Raw genomic sequence first — 13,858 nt, forward strand, 5'->3', positions numbered from 1 at the left:
ACTGAAGTTGACAGGCATTAGAAATATTTTTATAATTTTATAGCAATGAAATTATTATGAAAAAAATTCTACTTGTGAAAATTAAAAAAAAATTTTAGTGGAAAATTTTAAAAGCATTTTTATTACTGTAATTGATTTGTTATAAGAACTTAAAAATTGACGGCTGTCAGTTAACTTTAGTATCATTGTAAAATAGTTTTTAAATAAAATTATTTTGTTTAGGGCCAGTTTTTCAATCCAAGATAAAATTTTATCCAGCATAAAATTATTATTGTCAGTATATTTATATATATGAAATGTATAGATATATTTTATCATTGGATAAAATTTTATCCTGGATCGAAAAACTGGCCCTTAATGATGATATCTTCTTTTAAGTTCTTTTTAAAAATTATAAATAAAAGCGTGTTAAAAATGAATGATATTGAGTTTAGCAAACATCTAACAATTCTTAGAATTTTTATAATCAGTCAATTATTATCAAAAAAAGCATTTTTTATTCGCACTTGGAATTTTTTTTAATTTCTACACGTGGAATTTTTTTGTTGAATTATTTTCATTATAATTTTATTGTTTAATATTTAATTTATTCAGAATCAATTTAAAAAAAAAATTGTCAGCGACATTTATGTCATAATTAAACGTTTCATCGTTTTTTCTCACGGAGCGCTACTGTCAAAATTCTATACACACCTCCTATGTATGTGTGTACAACAATCTAACCGCTGATGTTGTTGATAATGGCAGAATTCTATATAAAACTTAGGTTACATATTATTAGTTGTCAACAAAAATATTAATAAAAAATTCTAAAAATGGGTTTGTTAACAGACCCTCGAGCAGGGAATATGAAAATAATAAAATTTATTTTACAATGGCAAAAACTAATATGTTTTTTAATGTATATTGCGGGTGTAACGTGGATTTCAGTTTTAGCCCTGCCTGTTTTTAATGACAGTAAGTATTTTTCTAATAAAAATTCAAATATTTATAATAAAATTTATTTTTTAATTTTACTTAAAATTAATTTTTAAAAAAATTTTATTGTAAAAAAGTAGACATCAATTAACAAAAATTGTGATTTTAATTTTTCAGATACATATTTTTCTGAGAATGCATTATTACCTGGCTTAGTAACTAAACAAAGTAATTTAGATGCAAGTGCAAAACAATTTCACCAGGAATTACTTCATGAAATGAAAAGATATCCTGATAGGATGCCTTATTCCTGGATTTTAGCTAAGATGAATCAATTACATTTAGATGTCTATACTCACAATTTCACATTGAATTATCCATTCAAAAAACAACAGTTTCTGGGACAAAATGTTTATGGAATTGTTCGAGCACCTAGGGCCGCCAGTACTGAAGCAATTATTGTCAGTGTACCTTACAGGCCGATTAGCAGTGCACATTTAACGACAGCACCTTCAATAGCGCTGTTACTTGCTTTTGCTAAATTTTGTAGGAGTAAGTATTTGCTGAAATAACCGAGATTTAAACAACACTGAAATTAGCAGACCCTTGAAAATTTTTTAATTTTTCTTGATGAATAAACTAGATCTAAAAAGTGTTTTTAAAAAATGGCATTTATAATTTTTTAAAGTTTCTAAAGATGGAATTTTTTAAATAAATTGTTCTTGCTATAATTTATTTATTAAAAAAATTTTTAAAATTATTAGATGTCTCTCAATTTCAGTATCGTGATCTAGAGTATTTAAAATTATATATGTAAATTAAATTAAATGTTAATTTATAGTTTTAATTTGTTAGAGCAAAAATATTGGGCAAAAGACATAGTATTCCTTGTAACGGAACATGAGCAATTGGGTATGCAAGCTTGGTTAGATGCTTACCATGGAGTTGTAAGTGGACAAGAGGATGTGTTAATACCAGGAGATTTATCAGGGCGAGCTGGTTCCATTCAAGCTGCAATAAATCTTGAATTACACGCTATGAAAATTTCATACATTGATGTTAAAGTACACTATTTTTTACATTATTTATAATCACTGAATTTTAATGTATGAAAAATTAAAAAATTGATTTACTTTGTTTTTTACAGGTTGAAGGCTTGAACGGTCAATTACCAAATTTAGATCTATTTAATCTCGCTCAAAATATGATTAAAAAAGAAGAAATACGTCGATCATTTCAACAAAAGTTTGATATTTATCATAGAGATAAATTCAAAAGATGGTGGTATTATTTCAATACTTTATCATCAATGATTTTAACTCAAGCAACTGGAGTACCAACTGGAAATCATGGTTTATTTCATAGGTATGATTTTCTTTTGCAAAAAATTTTTTGATTACAAGTTATATTTTTTTTTCTCTTTTTTCAAGGTATGGTATTGAAGCAATTACTCTTGAGGGTTTTGAAAGAACTCACGAGAGAGGAAATGAGGCAAACTTTAATCAACTAGGAAGAGTGGTTGAAAGTATTATCAGATCGTTGAATAACTTACTGGAGCGTTTTCATCAGTCATTTTTCTTTTATTTATTGCCATCAACTGATCGATACATTTCTATTGGTAAAGATAGCTTACTTAGAAATACATTTTCCCAATTATTCCGCTTTCGTTAACTTAAAAAAAATTATTTTTTAGGACTATATATGCCATCTTTGGTATTAATTGTCGGTAGTTTATTTATAAAAGCATTTTCTATGTGGTTAAAATTACAAGATTTACCAGCAAATTCTGAAAAGGATAAAAGTAGCAAAGCTAAATCCACAAACAATCAAGAAAAACCAGCAGAAGATTTTCAAGTGGGAAATTTAGCATCAGAATTATTATGGTGTCATTTATTTGGTATAGCAGTGATGTCTTCGCCTAAACTAATAACGTCATTAGGACTGCAGTTATTTAATTTAAAAACTGAAGATTCTATTTATTATGGATTTGCTACTATGACACTTGTCATGTTGATGTGGTTCTTTTTTACAAAAAGGTATAGAAACAAAATGGAAATTATTGAATTATAGTTTTTAGTAAATCAACTTGAAAGTATAAAAAAATTTTTTCTATGAATTTTTAAAAGACTATGCCATTATAATATTGATAAATAATAATTTTTTCATTAATTCCAGGTCATCAAGGTACGAAAATACGTCACTTATATGCGTCGTCGTGCTTGTAGAATTGGCAACAACTTTGATGTGTATTGGGATGCATAATTTTTCACTAGCCTTACTCATAAGTATTATTTTCGTACCAATTATTCTTTTTATCAATCCAAGAAAAAAAGAATCAAAATCAAATTTTAGGAAGTTGTTGTATTTTTTTTGGACATTACTCCATCCATTCGTAATTGTATCTTTAATTGTGATGGGTTATACGTTTGTACATTTTTCTGAAGACCCAATTATAGAAATATTGAAGAAAGGAATAGATGCTTCAAAAAAATCATTTGTATTTAGTATTATTGATTCTATGATTTATGGAAATTGGCTGTATAATGTAGCAGCAAGTGTATTATTTCCAATTTGGCTTATATTATCTAATGTAATTGCGTCTAAAACTGATTAATTCTTCCAAAAATTTAATTTTAAGAAACCGATTCTAGTTTTATTTCAGTCATAATAAATTTATTAATACATTATTAAATTATGACTTGTAATTATTAAATTTAGTATCCATATAAAAGAATAAACATTTTTTATTACTCATTAAAAAATAATTTTGTTACCATTAAGTTTATTTTTTATTGTAATATTTATTTGCACGTAAAATATGAGTAATTTAAATTACACAACATTTCTTATCTGATGGATACAAAACAAATTTAATGAACTACTTCACATATTTTTATTTTTTAGTAGCATCACCAAGATAAGTCATTTAGTAATAATAATACAAATAGTAAACAATCTTATGATTGATATTTTTTAACTTGATGTAAGATATCTATATCGTCATCATTTGTGTCATTTGATCATTTTATTCAATACAAAAATATACCAACGGAAAACATTCCAATTTATTTTACTAGTGGTAGTATAAAATTTTAAAATAATTAGTATTAAATTATTAATAGAAAGATAATTTTTAAAACATATTTTAATAGTTTTAGAAAGTTACTAAAAATTATTTGATAGTTTACTTTAATATTCTTATTGAATTATTTCTCAAGTTTCAATATGATTGTAAATAATACGTCATACTGTAGAGTGTATCTGAATATTGATAACCTGAATGATTAATTTACACAATTGTGTAAAATATCTTGGAAAAATCCAATTGAAAATCTAATTACTTTATAAGTGTGCATAGTGTATCATTATGAAATTATTATAAAATAAATTTTTCAGCAATTCAATAAAAAATATCTGATATATTTCTACTATATTATGAATTTTATCATATAGTTCTTATAATAAGTAAATTTTATTAATATAATTTTACCGCAATAAACAAGTTTAACTGAAATTAATCCGTATCAGTTGTCAGATGCATGTATGCACACACAATACGGATTTGAAAGGATTTGAATGTATTACGGTCAAAGACTTTCACCAATAACGTATTGTAATATTAAAATTTATATACTTATACAGTCATTCCAAGCTTGTCAGTCTACCAAAATCTTCAGTAGATATCATTAAAAAAGTATGTAAGTAGTACTTTATTATACTTTCAGTTTATTTTTAAATATTATTACTGATGCAATAAAAAAAATTGTTTCAATATCCAAAAATAATAAAGAATAATTATATGTAAATTGTTTTAACGAAATAATGAATAATCTCATTAATTTTTTTTGTCAACTATTCAAAATTTTTTTCACAAAAGCTTAAAAAATTTTTCGATTTAGCGCAATCTAGTGATTGTACTGTTTATAAGTAAGACGAAAAATATATTTGTTTTTTCTTCCTTTTATATTTTTTCCTATAATTTTTGGGAGGAATAATTTTATAATAATTTTTTTTCCAGTTATCCGCAGAATTTTGAAGAATATATTTTATTACACAAAATGGGTAAACCTGAAGATGATAAAAACAAAGAATCTTCAGCGGTAGATTCTTCTTCGTTTGACCATGACTTAGAAGTTACGAAAAGTAAAATGTCTAGCACATTAATATTTTATGTCAATGGTAAAGAGGTGAGATTTATCAATAACTCAATATTAAAATAAAAATTATATATAATAACCTAAGTGAAATAATTTGGTTTTTAAAAATTTTAATTTTAATAATTTATACAAGCAACGTGTAGTCACTATGCGACTGTCGAGATTTACGAATTATGAATAAGAAAACTTTGGCTTAATGATTTTTTTTTATACTTATAATATTCATACTAACCATAGTTATGGTAAGGTAAAAGCCCCAATAGATGATCACGTACCAGTATATGATCACTCCATGTATTTGTATATCTATATTCACAAATATAGGTATACAAATACATGGAGTGATCATATACTGGTACATGATCATCTATTGGGGCTTTTACCTTACTATGACAGGATCAATTACAAATAATTTAATGGACTAATGTAACGGTACAAATTTTACAGAACCAACAAGTTATTCAAAACTTCTTCAAAAACTTAACATAAAAGATTGACTATCACTGAAAAAATATCAAAACCAATTTACGGTAAAAGATATACCTGTTTCAAAATTTTTCTCAGTCTCTTAATTATATCAATTAATTTCTTACTTAACCACATTCACATGTACAAAACAAAATAAATAAATGAATAATTGAAGTTTATCACGATATTCGTACCTATTTAGAATTACTTCTAAAACTTATTATAATAAACTAACTATTGCTAAAAAGTATGTGAAACATTGAAAAGGCACGAATTCAGGTCTTGACCTTTCCAATGATCCTAAATTTAATTTTTAAAAACTCATTTTGTCATGTAAATACGCCAAAAACAAAATTTTCCTTATTCTCTTAATTATATAAATTTCAAATAATAATTATTATCACCTGATTACATTATTTAAACTTGATTACAGACGGTATTAGATAACTCATATGCAATCTTTTTTTGATAAAGAAGATAAATTTTTATGTAATTAAGATCTATATATTATTTTTATTTACATAGATCATTTAATAATAACTTATATTGTTTTAAATATAAACGTATAAATTTCTTTTTATTTTAGATAAAAGATAGTGATCTAAATCCTGAATGGACCCTTCTGCATTATCTTCGTAACAAATGTATGTCAATTTATTTTCAAAATAACAGCTCTTAACAAAAAGTTTATTAATAATTTTTTTTTTATTTCCTACAAAGTAAAATTAAGCGGAACCAAATTAGGATGTGCAGAAGGTGGTTGTGGCGCTTGTACTGTAATGGTATCAAGAATTGACCGAAAAAAAAGAAAAATAATGTATCCTTTTATTTAAAAATTGTATTTATTCTCTATTAATAATTTCATTATATTAAATTATTTCTTTAATAATAAATCAGTCATTTAGCTGTGAATGCATGTCTTGCTCCAGTGTGTAGCATGCATGGAATGGCCGTAACTACAGTAGAAGGTATTGGAAGTACAAGAACAAAGCTCCATCCAGTTCAAGAACGAATTGCTAAAGCTCATGGATCACAATGCGGTTTTTGCACTCCTGGAATAGTAATGTCAATGTATGCTCTTTTAAGGACAGTACCTAAACTATCAATGCATGATTTAGAGGTCGCGTTTCAAGGTAAAATGTTATAATTCGTAATTTGGATGTCACTAAGAGTGTAATCTAGTTCGTCGACTAAAAAAATAGGCGATTTTTGGCAATTTCTCGTGAATAAAAATTTTTTTATTAATGTCTTCGAGTTATTTTTATAAAAAAATTCGTATTTAAACGGAACGAAATAATTCGGTGGCAGATCAGCTCTTACACGATATCTCGGTAACGGCTCATGTGAAACAAAAAAACCGAAGTGTTAAAACATTTAAAAATTCGGTTTGACAGTGGCTATAAAATAGACTATTGATATTAATTTTTAATAATTATTGTTAATTTTAAGTAATAAAAACCAAAAAAAATTGAGAAAAATTTTGTTTGCTGTTATTTGTTGAAAAAAAAAAAAAAAAAAAAAAAAAAAAAAAATGATAAAAATCAATATTTTAATATGATGGTAGTCTATTTTGTGAGTATTTATGTGTAGAATATGTGGTTGAAATTTCAGAAGGATCGGCCGACAAGTTCCGAAGAAATTGTGTCGCCCATTCTTTAAATAAAAAATCTTACCAAAATTCAATCTACGAGCCTTCGCCCGAAACAGTTAACACATCCCCGAGAATTCTTAGATACATATATATTCGAAAAATGTAAAAAATAAAAAATTGAATTTTCGAAAGTGATCAACTAGACTACACTCTTAAGGTAGTTCCAGCATGAAACCACTTTTCGACAGATTTGGCTGAAATTTTTTTTACGGGTTCAGAAGAGCTTTATTTATAAATTCCTAAAATTCCATAATTTTTTACCGTTTAGATCGCGAGATATTTAAAGTCAAAGTTGGCGATTTTGAGGGTCATGTTCCATTTAAAGTATGTAAAATGTCCGGTCTCTCCAATTATTTTTTATTATATTAAAAAATTCTCTCGACAGAATTGGAAAAAAAATTAGGAGAGTGTTGTAAAATGTTTTTAGAATAAGTTAAAAAAATGAAAGTAGCACCTCACCGTTTCGTTATCGAGATATAATTAAAAAAAATAATTTTCGATCCATTTCTAACTTGCTCATTGAACAATTTATAGTGATCCGGCAACGCCGTGCGCAACGCTCCCTGTAATAGTGTAGCATAAAAAGCAGGAAATTAAAATTTTTCACGGTTTTCCAGAGCAACGCCAGATAACTAGAACTAACAATATGTAATTGTATATGTGGACGTCTGTGTGCAGAGGCTTTTAAATTTTTGTCTATAGTAAATGCTCTGACTATACTATACCACGCTGGAACTACGTTAATAATTTTTAACTACATATATGTATAATGATAATTAAATAAATATTTCAGGTAATCTTTGTCGTTGTACTGGATATCGACCTATCATCGAAGGTTTCCGGACCTTCACAGAAGAATGGGAACAGTCTCAACTGAATAACAAAATAAATAAAACCGAAAATTCGTGTGGACAAGTATGTGCAATGGGAGAAGCTTGTTGTAAAAAAGCCTTCACTTCAGAAGTATCACCAGAAATATTCAGTGCAAGTGAATTTAAACCATATGATGAGACACAAGAAGTAATATTTCCACCAAAATTAAAACTATATGATGATTTAGATAAAGAGTATCTTGTTATTAAAGGTAAAGAAGTAACATGGTATCGGCCAACAAAATTGAAAGAACTTCTTCTTTTGAAACAAAAATATCCGAATGCTAAAATAATAGTAGGAAATACTGAAGTTGGCGTTGAAGTTAAGTTCAAACATTGCATCTATCCAGTTTTGATCCAATCTACACAAATAAAAGAGTTACGAGAGATAACAGTGACTGGAAATTCATTGAAAGTTGGTTCCAGTGTAACTTTGATGGAACTCGAAGAAGCTATGAGAGATCATATATCAATACATCCAGAGTACAAAACTCGAATATTTTCTGAAGCGATTAAAATGTTGCACTGGTTTGCAGGTAAACAAATTCGTAACGTTGCAGCTCTTGGGGGAAACATTATGACCGGAAGCCCAATATCGGACATGGTACCAGTATTAATGGCCGCTGGAACTAAGCTAAATGTTTGCAGCTTAAATGGTTTTCGTCAAATTCTGCTGGACCACACATTCTTCACAGGATACCGTCGAAATGTTATCAAGCCTGAAGAAATTTTAGTATCAGTGGAAATTCCATTTACTGAAAAATCTCAATACTTCATAGCTTATAAGCAAGCTAAACGAAGAGATGATGATATTGCAATTGTAAACATGGCGCTTAATGTCATTTTCAAAACAAATTCCAATGAAATTCTGGAGATTCATTTAGCCTATGGAGGTATGGCGCCTACAACAAAATTAGCTATAAAAACAACCAAAAATATGATAGGAAAAAAATGGAACACTGAATTATTGGAATCAACTTACCAGTCTCTAGTTGATGAATTTCCACTACCTGACGACGTTCCCGGTGGAATGGTAAATTATCGTCGTTCTTTGACATTGAGTTTATTCTTCAAAGGATTTATTCACATTTTAAAACAATTACAAATTGATTTACCACATATCAATCGAATTCCTCTCCCAAAAAAACTACAATCTGCTTCTGATACGTTCGACTACAAGCCACCTAAAAGTTCACAGTATTTCCAAGTTGTCCCTAAAGATCAAAGTGACAAAGATTTAATTGGTCGACCAATTGTTCATGCAAGTGCATTTAAGCAAGTAACTGGAGAAGCTGTTTATTGTGACGATATTCCTCACACCGACGGTGAATTATACTTGGCATTAGTGATGGCAACAAAAGCTCATGCTAAAATAGTTCACGTTGATGCGTCTAAAGCACTAGCTATTGATGGAGTGGTTGCTTTTTTCAGCGCTAAAGACATTCCAGAGCACAATCGCTGGGTTGGACCGGTTTATCATGATGAAGAAGTGTTTGTTTCAGAAAAAGTAACCAGCCAAGGCCAGAGTATCGGAGCTGTTGTTGCTGTAGATCAAATTACTGCTCAAAAAGCTGCACGAGCCGTAATTATTGAGTACGAAGAATTGGAACCGATTCTTGTAAGCATTGAAGATGCTATTGAAGTTAAATCATTCTTACCTACCACACCAAAGAGTATCAAGCAGGGAGATGCTAATCGAGCTTTCAGTGAATCAGACCACATATTGGAAGGTGAAGTAAAAATGGGTGGACAAGAACATTTTTACTTAGAAACGCATGCAACTCTTGCAGTTCCAAAGGACACTGAGGAACTAGAAGTTTATTGCTCAACTCAGCATCCATCAGAAGTTCAAAAACTTATTTCTCATGTTTTAGGTATTTCTATGAGTCATGTTAATGTAAGAGTTAAACGTTTAGGCGGTGGTTTCGGTGGTAAAGAATCACGAGGCATGCTTGTTGCATTACCAGTGGCATTAGCTGCTTACAATCTACGCAAGCCTGTACGCTGTATGTTAGATCGTGATGAAGATATGATGATCAGTGGTCAAAGACATCCGTTTATGTTTCAATATAAAGTTGGTTTCACCAAAGAAGGATTAATAAAAGTCGTTGAAATAAATATTTATAACAATGGCGGATATTCCGCGGATCTTTCGATATCTGTATTGGAAAGATCAATGTTTCATTGTGAAAACGCCTATAAATTTCCGGTAACTCACGTTACTGGTTATGCTTGCAGAACAAATTTGCCATCAAATACTGCTTTTCGTGGATTTGGTGGTCCTCAAGGTATGTTCGTAGCTGAAAATGTCGTATGGGATGTTGCTAATTATCTTGGAATAGAACCAGAAAAAGTGTCAGAAATTAATTTGTACAAAGAAAATGACGTGACTCATTACAATCAACCATTGATACGGTGTCCATTGCAAAAATGTTGGCAGCAATGTATCGAGTCGTCGAATTATCACGAACGTTATGCAACTGTAGAAAAATTCAATCAAGAAAATCGGTATCGGAAGAGAGGAATATCAGTTATACCTACTAAATTTGGTATAGCATTTACAGCATTGTTCTTGAACCAAACAGGTGCTCTGGTTCATATTTACAATGATGGTTCTGTTTTAATAAGCCACGGCGGAACTGAAATGGGTCAGGGGCTTCACACAAAAATGATCCAAGTTGCTAGTCGCTTGCTTAAAATAGATCCAAATAAAATTCACATTTCTGAAACAGCTACTGATAAAGTGCCAAATACATCAGCAACTGCAGCTAGTGCTGGATCCGATTTAAATGGAATGGCTATTATTGATGCCTGTAACAAAATAATATCACGTATTAAACATATTATGGATGCTAATCCATCAGACACTTGGGAACAATGGATATCAAAAGCTTACTTTGAACGAATTAGTCTCTCAGCTACTGGATTCTATCGTACTCCTGACATTGGATTTTCATTTGATACTATGTCGGGAATACCATTCAATTATTTTACTTACGGAGTCGCTTGCAGTGAAGTTGAAATTGATTGTTTGACGGGTGATCATCAAGTTTTACGTACCGACATAGTTATGGATTTGGGTGATAGTTTAAATCCGGCGATAGACATCGGTCAAGTTGAAGGAGGCTTTATTCAAGGGCTCGGTTTGTTTACTCTGGAAGAGCTTATTTATTCTCCAACCGGAACACTGTACAGCAGAGGTCCTGGAGCTTATAAAATCCCTGGATTCACAGACATTCCACAGGAATTTAATGTCTCTCTTTTGAGAGATGCGCCTAACCCAAGAGCTGTATTTTCATCAAAAGCTGTCGGAGAACCTCCATTATTTTTAGCTTCTTCTGTATTTTTTGCTATTAAAAATGCTATACAATCAGCTCGGAAAGAAACAAATAACAGTAGTTTGTTTAGACTGGATTCACCTGCTACAGCTGCGCGTATTCGAGTCGCTTGCGTTGATGACTTAACTGAAAAGGTAAGCATTTCATACTCTTTATACTTAAACAATAAAAATTAATCTAATCCTCGAGGTTGATCAATCAATTGATTTACTTTTATTTTCTGTTGCAGTTTCCTACAGCAGACATTACAAAAGCTTGGAATAAAATTCCATAAATTAAAAAACTATTCAATGTTAATTAATTATATTTGTAATTATAATCAAAGTATATACATTACTTACAAATTATTGAATAAATTTATTATAAATATTTCTACATACTGCTTATCCCAGACTTTTCAACAGTTTCTAATAAATTTATCAAATTTGTTTCAAATAATTCACATCTTATCGGCATATCCAAAGAATAAAATGGATTCTTTAATGCGTAATCTGCATAGAGTTCATAAACACGCTTTGTGAGAATTTCCATACCGGGTTGAGACGGTTCTGCGACCACCATAAATTTAACGCCAGTCAGTGTTTGAAAACAGTAGAGTCTAAATGTGTCAGCTTCTAATATTTCAATACCAGAGCAACGAGGCTCTGGACTCAATTGACTAGCTATTGCAAATAATGGATAAAACATTGATGCTAAGAAAATCTTCTCATTCGTTGTCATTTTTGCTCGACCGAACTTCAATGTTAATGGAAAGTTTTCAGGCTGTTCAAACAAATTAAATACATCTCGGCCGTCTTCGAGTTCTTTTCCTGCCACAGGACTTCCATTTACTGATATCAAGACGTGTCCCACTGAAATAAAAAAAAAAATATATATTAATGACATCGCTGATAGAAGGATTTGTCTATAGTTAAAAATATTTGTTAATAAGTATTTAACAAATCATTTATTAGAGACCACTTTTTAGTCCTTAACAAATATTTCTTAGTATTTAAAAAGATTTATTAATATTTAATAAATGAATATCAGATTTATTAAATACAAACATAATCATTTTAAATACTAAGAAATATTTGTTTAATACTAAAAAGTGGTCTCTAATAAATGATTCGTTTACTAAAATTAACTGACTAGAAAATTTTTTTTAAAAATTGTATTTATAATTTTTAAAGATGGAAATTCGTAAATAAACTTTTCTTTTTATAATTTATTTGTTAAAAAAATTATAAAATTTATCAGATGTCTCTCAATTATAGTACTATAAATTAATATTTTAAATTATAAAAAATTAAAAAAACAAATAAAAAGTATTATACCAAGCGTCACAAAAAAATGACTTTTTGATCAATTTTACTCAACGAGAAATAAAAAATTAATAATCATCAACTCCAATTCAACATAACATCAACAAAAAAAAGTTTGTGCCGCTTGAGATTATATAAAAAAAAATGACACTAAAGTTGACAGATACTAGAAATTTTTTAAGAATTTTATAGCAGTGAAATTATTATGAAAAAAATTTCGTATGTGAAAATTAAAAAAATTATAGGTAGAAATTTTTTAAAGCATTTTTTAACTGTGATTGATTTGTTATAATAATTATAAAAATTGACAGCTGTCAGCTAATTTCAGTATCATAAAAAAAGATATGTAATTATACAAATAAATAAAATGTAAGAGTAAAATAAAAACAAGTAAATTTTTACCATTAATTCCATCTCGTTGACTAAAAGCAACAACAACTTTTTTATTTTCATATGTTAATTTTAAATCTAATGGATAAGAAAAACTTTGTTCGTTTTCAATTTTCGGAACATTGTGGTCATGGTTAAAAATTAAACCACCGGACTTGGAGACGATGTAAACACCATATATAACCATGATTGTTGTTTTCTCATTAAGTTCGAATCATAGAAACGTATGAAACAATTATGTTTAAGCTTAATGATTATCTATAAAAAAAAAATAATGTTTATTTCAAATAAATAAAGTCAATCAAATATTAACCAGAAATAACTGACACAAAACAAAATATTATTTCCCTTACTCAATAACTATTCAATACACACAATAAATATTTGACATCTGGCAGATGCCTATGTCAGTATAGGTAGAAACACTCGTCAACTATAGTGATGTGAAGAGAAATATGCTAAGAGATGGCGTTAGATGGTCAATTGAAAAAAAAATTCTTGTAAGATTGTAATACACAACACCCGAATAACAAATAGAAAAATTAATATAAAACCACAGGAAAACAAGATTGAATACAATAATTGAGACCCGTAGAATTAAAATTTTAGAGTTGACTCGCAGAAATGCACCTAATACTAGAAAAGTTACATCCTGTAACTTAATGATTAATTTTCTCAACAATTAGTATTTATCAGTAGTCTATATATATTAACTTAAAGATCAGATAGATAATAATTAGTCTAATATAAAAATTTAACT

General features: G+C 28.7%; 3 protein-coding genes and 1 long non-coding RNA gene across 7 annotated transcripts; 2 read left to right on the forward strand and 2 right to left on the reverse strand.

The window, feature by feature from the left end:
* The first annotated feature begins 697 nt into the window (after nt 1–697).
* LOC123267460 (glycosylphosphatidylinositol anchor attachment 1 protein) lies at nt 698–3,610 on the forward strand. The gene is made up of 7 exons (XM_044732086.1): nt 698–957; nt 1,096–1,470; nt 1,774–1,982; nt 2,066–2,283; nt 2,349–2,536; nt 2,612–2,954; nt 3,094–3,610. The coding sequence occupies exons 1-7, from the start codon at nt 816–818 to the stop codon at nt 3,530–3,532; spliced, it is 1,914 nt and encodes a 637-aa protein (XP_044588021.1). The 5' UTR covers nt 698–815; the 3' UTR covers nt 3,533–3,610.
* A 261-nt stretch (nt 3,611–3,871) lies between these two features.
* LOC123267458 (xanthine dehydrogenase) lies at nt 3,872–11,779 on the forward strand. 2 transcript variants are annotated; one of them, XM_044732081.1, is made up of 8 exons: nt 3,872–3,997; nt 4,447–4,616; nt 4,937–5,105; nt 6,130–6,187; nt 6,264–6,360; nt 6,441–6,676; nt 7,988–11,538; nt 11,634–11,779. In XM_044732081.1, exons 3-8 carry the CDS (start codon nt 4,977–4,979, stop codon nt 11,676–11,678), a joined length of 4,116 nt encoding a protein of 1,371 aa, XP_044588016.1. In that variant the 5' UTR covers nt 3,872–3,997; nt 4,447–4,616; nt 4,937–4,976; the 3' UTR covers nt 11,679–11,779. The 2 variants fall into 2 exon arrangements, with proteins under 2 accessions (XP_044588016.1, XP_044588017.1); XM_044732082.1 differs by lacking the exon at nt 3,872–3,997 and having other exon boundaries at nt 4,098–4,612.
* On the reverse strand, nt 7,048–8,021 carry LOC123267467. Its single transcript, XR_006510043.1, has 2 exons — nt 7,934–8,021; nt 7,048–7,345 (listed from the first exon to the last, which is right to left on the reverse strand). It is a non-coding gene; the product is annotated as an uncharacterized LOC123267467 (long non-coding RNA).
* Nucleotides 11,691–13,564, reverse strand: LOC123267466 (trafficking protein particle complex subunit 4). Of its 3 annotated transcripts, none has more exons than XM_044732094.1 (3): nt 13,452–13,564; nt 13,111–13,356; nt 11,691–12,255 (listed from the first exon to the last, which is right to left on the reverse strand). In XM_044732094.1, the coding sequence occupies exons 2-3, from the start codon at nt 13,283–13,285 to the stop codon at nt 11,777–11,779; spliced, it is 654 nt and encodes a 217-aa protein (XP_044588029.1). In that variant the 5' UTR covers nt 13,286–13,356; nt 13,452–13,564; the 3' UTR covers nt 11,691–11,776. The 3 variants fall into 3 exon arrangements, with proteins under 3 accessions (XP_044588029.1, XP_044588031.1, XP_044588030.1); XM_044732096.1 differs by having other exon boundaries at nt 13,474–13,530; XM_044732095.1 differs by having other exon boundaries at nt 13,426–13,529.
* Nucleotides 13,565–13,858: the final 294 nt, after the last annotated feature.

The sequence above is a fragment of the Cotesia glomerata genome, linkage group LG6, assembly GCF_020080835.1.
Source record: "Cotesia glomerata isolate CgM1 linkage group LG6, MPM_Cglom_v2.3, whole genome shotgun sequence".
NCBI lineage: Eukaryota > Metazoa > Arthropoda > Insecta > Hymenoptera > Braconidae > Cotesia > Cotesia glomerata.

What these genes read in the sequence shown, in the direction of transcription:
- LOC123267460 (XM_044732086.1), top strand. Translation starts at nt 816, where the DNA reads ATGGGTTTGTTAACAGACCCTCGAGCAGGGAATATGAAAATAATAAAA. An exon ending in TTTTGCTAAATTTTGTAGGA is followed by an intron (nt 1,471 to 1,773) that starts GTAAGTATTTGC and finishes TTAATTTGTTAG; the next exon opens with AGCAAAAATATTGGGCAAAA. An exon ending in TTTCATACATTGATGTTAAA is followed by an intron (nt 1,983 to 2,065) that starts GTACACTATTTT and finishes TGTTTTTTACAG; the next exon opens with GTTGAAGGCTTGAACGGTCA.
- LOC123267466 (XM_044732094.1), bottom strand. Translation starts at nt 13,285, where the DNA reads ATGGTTATATATGGTGTTTACATCGTCTCCAAGTCCGGTGGTTTAATT. An exon ending in TCAACGAGATGGAATTAATG is followed by an intron (nt 12,256 to 13,110) that starts GTAAAAATTTAC and finishes TTTTTATTTCAG; the next exon opens with TGGGACACGTCTTGATATCA.
- LOC123267458 (XM_044732081.1), top strand. Translation starts at nt 4,977, where the DNA reads ATGGGTAAACCTGAAGATGATAAAAACAAAGAATCTTCAGCGGTAGAT. An exon ending in GCATTATCTTCGTAACAAAT is followed by an intron (nt 6,188 to 6,263) that starts GTATGTCAATTT and finishes TTTCCTACAAAG; the next exon opens with TAAAATTAAGCGGAACCAAA. An exon ending in TTGATGACTTAACTGAAAAG is followed by an intron (nt 11,539 to 11,633) that starts GTAAGCATTTCA and finishes TTTCTGTTGCAG; the next exon opens with TTTCCTACAGCAGACATTAC.